The 3,770-nt window shown below is 40.0% G+C and overlaps 1 protein-coding gene across 1 annotated transcript; it reads right to left on the bottom strand.

The window, feature by feature from the left end:
* Window positions 1-343: 343 nt before the first annotated feature.
* On the bottom strand, window positions 344-3,407 carry cnga1a (cyclic nucleotide gated channel subunit alpha 1a). Its single transcript, XM_056236859.1, has 7 exons — window positions 3,313-3,407; window positions 3,015-3,178; window positions 2,854-2,907; window positions 2,658-2,768; window positions 2,451-2,555; window positions 2,083-2,189; window positions 344-2,009 (listed from the first exon to the last, which is right to left on the bottom strand). Exons 2-7 carry the CDS (start codon window positions 3,164-3,166, stop codon window positions 490-492), a joined length of 2,049 nt encoding a protein of 682 aa, XP_056092834.1. The 5' UTR covers window positions 3,167-3,178; window positions 3,313-3,407; the 3' UTR covers window positions 344-489.
* Window positions 3,408-3,770: the final 363 nt, after the last annotated feature.

The raw sequence follows: 3,770 nt of genomic DNA, 5'->3' as shown, positions 1-3,770 counted from the left end.
ACATGAATAAATAATGCTGTGTTCGGTTAGCAGTTCTGTTAGCAGTTTTTTATTTAAGCTGCTGTTATTTTGTTGTCACTGTTGTTATCTATTAGTGTGTGGTGATGTTCAGAGCGATGTTGGAGTTGTACTTATGAAAAGATTTACTTTATGAAAAAAAAAATATATAGCCTATATATATATATATATATATATATATATATATATATATATATATATATATATATATATATATATATATTAGAAAGGAATACAAATTAAAACTGGTATTGCTAATTGACAATTTGCTGGACAAGAAATTTGTAGTTGCCTTTACAAGAATTTATTGGCTGCACAACAAAGTCAAATTGGCTAAACCAATTAGTGTTACTACAGTATAAGAACAAGATTGAAGTATTTGTTTTTAATTTGAACGTATTTAGTGTTTAGATTTATCTTCATCTGTGAATTTCATCCAGAGTAATTCTCACAAGTTCCTATCCTCTTATCCTATGGCTCCTCGTCTTTCTTTTTCTCTTCGGTCTCTTCTTTCATCTTTTCCTCGTCTTTTTCTTCCATCTTTTCCTTGTCTTCTTCTACCTTCTCTTTCTCTGGCTCTTCTTCTTTCTTTTCCTCCTGGGTTTCTTCCTTCTTTTCCATCTCCTCCTCTTCATCTTCATCCTCCACCTCTTCCCCAGCCAAGCGCTCTATCTGAACAATTCGCCGTTTGATAGTCTTCTGTGTCTCCTCCTGTTCCGCCAGCAGCTTGTTTACCTTGGTCTGCATGATCTGCAGTGTGCTGTACATTCGGTTTACGCGCTCATCCAAGTCCCTCTCATCTGGCTTTAGTTTGGTAGGGTCCAGCTCAAGCAGACCATCCTTCAGCAGAATCTGTCTCCCTTTCTCTTCCAGCATTGCTTTAGCTTCGGGATATTCCGTCAGAGCTTCCATCAGATCATCTTTGGACAGGCAGAAGAGGTCTGAGTACCCTATGCTTTTAATATTTGCTGTTCTGCGGTTCCCTGCCTTGCTGCCCTTGATGTTTAGAATGCTGATTTCACCAAAGTAGCTTCCATCGCCAAGGACGACAAATTGAGTGATGCCGTCATCAGCCACCACGGCAAGTTTGCCTTCTTTTATGATGTACATCTCCCGCCCGATATCGCCCTTGCGGCAGATGTAGTCACCAGGACTGAAGACTAGAGGGCGGAGCTTCAACACCAACTCGACCAGCAACCCCGCCTCACAGTCGGCGAAGATCCGCACCTTCATGAGGGTCTCTAAGTGCACGTTCATGCCTAACTCTGCCCGTAATTTGTCTGGCAAGTACCTCAGCACCTCTCTTTCATTTTGTGCTTTCTTGTTAGTCCACAGGTAGTCAAACCACTTGATGACACGCTCCTCGAGGTCCTTGCTGACATGCCGCGCATGCATGTACTGCTTAATGTTGTCGATCCTGGATTGGAACTGAGCCTGGGCTGCGTTCATATTTGAGATCATTGTAGCAATGTTACCCACAATGGTGGCAAAGATCAAGACGCCCACCAGGAAGTCAACTACGTGGAAGAGAAACTCAGAGTCTAGCTCCGGAGATGGCGTCTCTCCGATAGTGGTGAGGGTAAGCGTAGACCAGTACAGGCTGAAGGAATATTTTCGCATGAGTTCTCCGAACTCTGGTTCGTTGAGATCAGGGTACACCCATGCATCTGATCCGAACCCGATGGACTTGGAGAAGGAGAAGTAGAGGCATGCATTCCAGTGGATGATGATGATGATGTACATGACCAAAGTGCAGATTCGGAAGATGTTGGGGTAGTTGGTCATGGTTTCTGAGATGGTGAAAAACTCAAACATGCGGTTCAGGCGGAGCAACTTGTTTATTCGGATCTCTGGGTAGTCCAACCCTAAAACGAAGTAGAAGATGTCCGTGGGTAGCATAGAGATGACGTCGAAGCGGAACTGGAGACTGTCGGTGTACCGCTGGAGGAGGAGTTTTTCATCTTTGATAAGCAAGCCCTGTTCCAGGTACCCTGGTTAAAAAAAAGGTGACATGAAATCATGACACAAATTGACATCTAATTCTACTAATGATGTTAGATTCACCTGTTCGTGCTCTGAAGGCCATGTCAGCCAAATAAATCAAATCAGAGCTATAGTCCAAGAGGAACCATATCAGTAGATATTCATGCTGCAGCTCCTCAAAGCAGGCTCTATGCAAAGATACACAATATGAATACTCTAAAAAAAGTATTACATCCATTTATCAAGCTTACAAAATGCTCCAATTTGATGTATTATGTTGGATTTCGATGCTGAATATATGACCATTATCATATCTAGAGCATATGAGTGTAAGAGACTAATGGAGATGTAAGGAAGCACACTTCAGAGGTTAAAAAAGGGAACGTCTTCAATTTTGTATTCTTCTCTCATCTCCTGGTCTTAATAAAACATGCACTTCTAATTATTACCTTGCAATTATAACTGTCCAGTTGTACATGACAGGAACTGTGATTATAAGCAGCCATTGATAATACAGGAATCCCGCTGGGTTAATCACAAACACCTCCTTGGGCCTTGAAAAAAATGAAGTTGACATGAGCAATAATCAATGGTGATACTTTAACCTTTTGTAAATCGCAGATTAGAAATGACTGATAAAAAATCCAGATACCAACCCCTCCTCTTTTTCTTTCTCCTTTTCTTTTGCCTTTTCTTTTTCTTTCTCATTTTCTTTTTCTTTTTCTTCCTTTTCTTTCTTCTCTTTTCTCTCTTTCTTTTCTTTTTTGCTACAGAAAAACAGAAAGGTTTATACGGTAACAAACGTTATTTATAACCAGAATATGTCAAACATAAGATTAGTGTGCTACTCACTCTTTTTTCTCCTTCTTTTCTTTTTTCTCCTTTTTCTTCTTCTTCTTGGCTTCCCTATATGGAGAGCAAAGTACACTATTACCACGAATACACATTCATATAAAATTACATTATATTATATTATACAGTATTAAATTATTGATCTAATGATCTTTGATTACTCCTCATTGTTGTTGCTGTTGTTGATGTTAAATAAACGTCCTGCACTTGGAGCTGGAATTGTGTCTTCGTCGTCCTCCTCTGTGTCCACCTCCATTATCGGAGACACTCGGGGAGGGACTGCAAACCCCCCTGATGTAGGTACAATAGTCATGATCCTTTCCCCCTAGAGCAATAGGCTGAAGCATTGATTTACAATTTACATGTCTTTCTATTTGTTAAAAGTCATGAAAAAATCTGACATAGACAAAATAATACTCTAAGAGGGAGAAAATTGCCACAAAGTCATATCAAACTCACCGGCTGTTTTTCTTTAACCTAAATCCTGTCCCATTCTCTCTTGATCAGAAGAATCACCGAGCCTGTCAGAACCGCAGACCTTCTGTCCGGTGAAATTAAAGATTTATAGCTCGTGTTTTTTTCAAAGGAGGAACAAGCGTGTGGTTCATTTGTTCTGTTGTGCTATGTAATGATATCTCAGACTTGCATGACCCTGAGAAGGATTTGGAGATTAATGAGAGACTAGAGTGACAAAAACAAAGCCTCCTCCCTGTCTTCTTGAACGGTACATGATTTATACTCCCTCCAACAAAAGCTGGAAGTATGAGCGAGATCCATCATTTACACCATTACACTGAGAATTTTGGCAACCTGCCATTTTTTTTAATTGTTCCATATTCAAAACAAATGTTTAGGTTCATGTTTAAATTGATTCATCAGAGTGCACCTAGTAAGGCATATGTGAATGACCACATTTG

Source organism: Rhinichthys klamathensis, unplaced genomic scaffold (genome assembly GCF_029890125.1).
Source record: "Rhinichthys klamathensis goyatoka isolate OS25496 unplaced genomic scaffold, OSU_Roscu_1.1 h1tg000469l_1, whole genome shotgun sequence".
Taxonomy (NCBI): domain Eukaryota; kingdom Metazoa; phylum Chordata; class Actinopteri; order Cypriniformes; family Leuciscidae; genus Rhinichthys; species Rhinichthys klamathensis.
The sequence above is the reverse complement of the archived record's forward strand: the minus strand, read 5'-3'. Positions and strand labels throughout refer to the sequence as shown.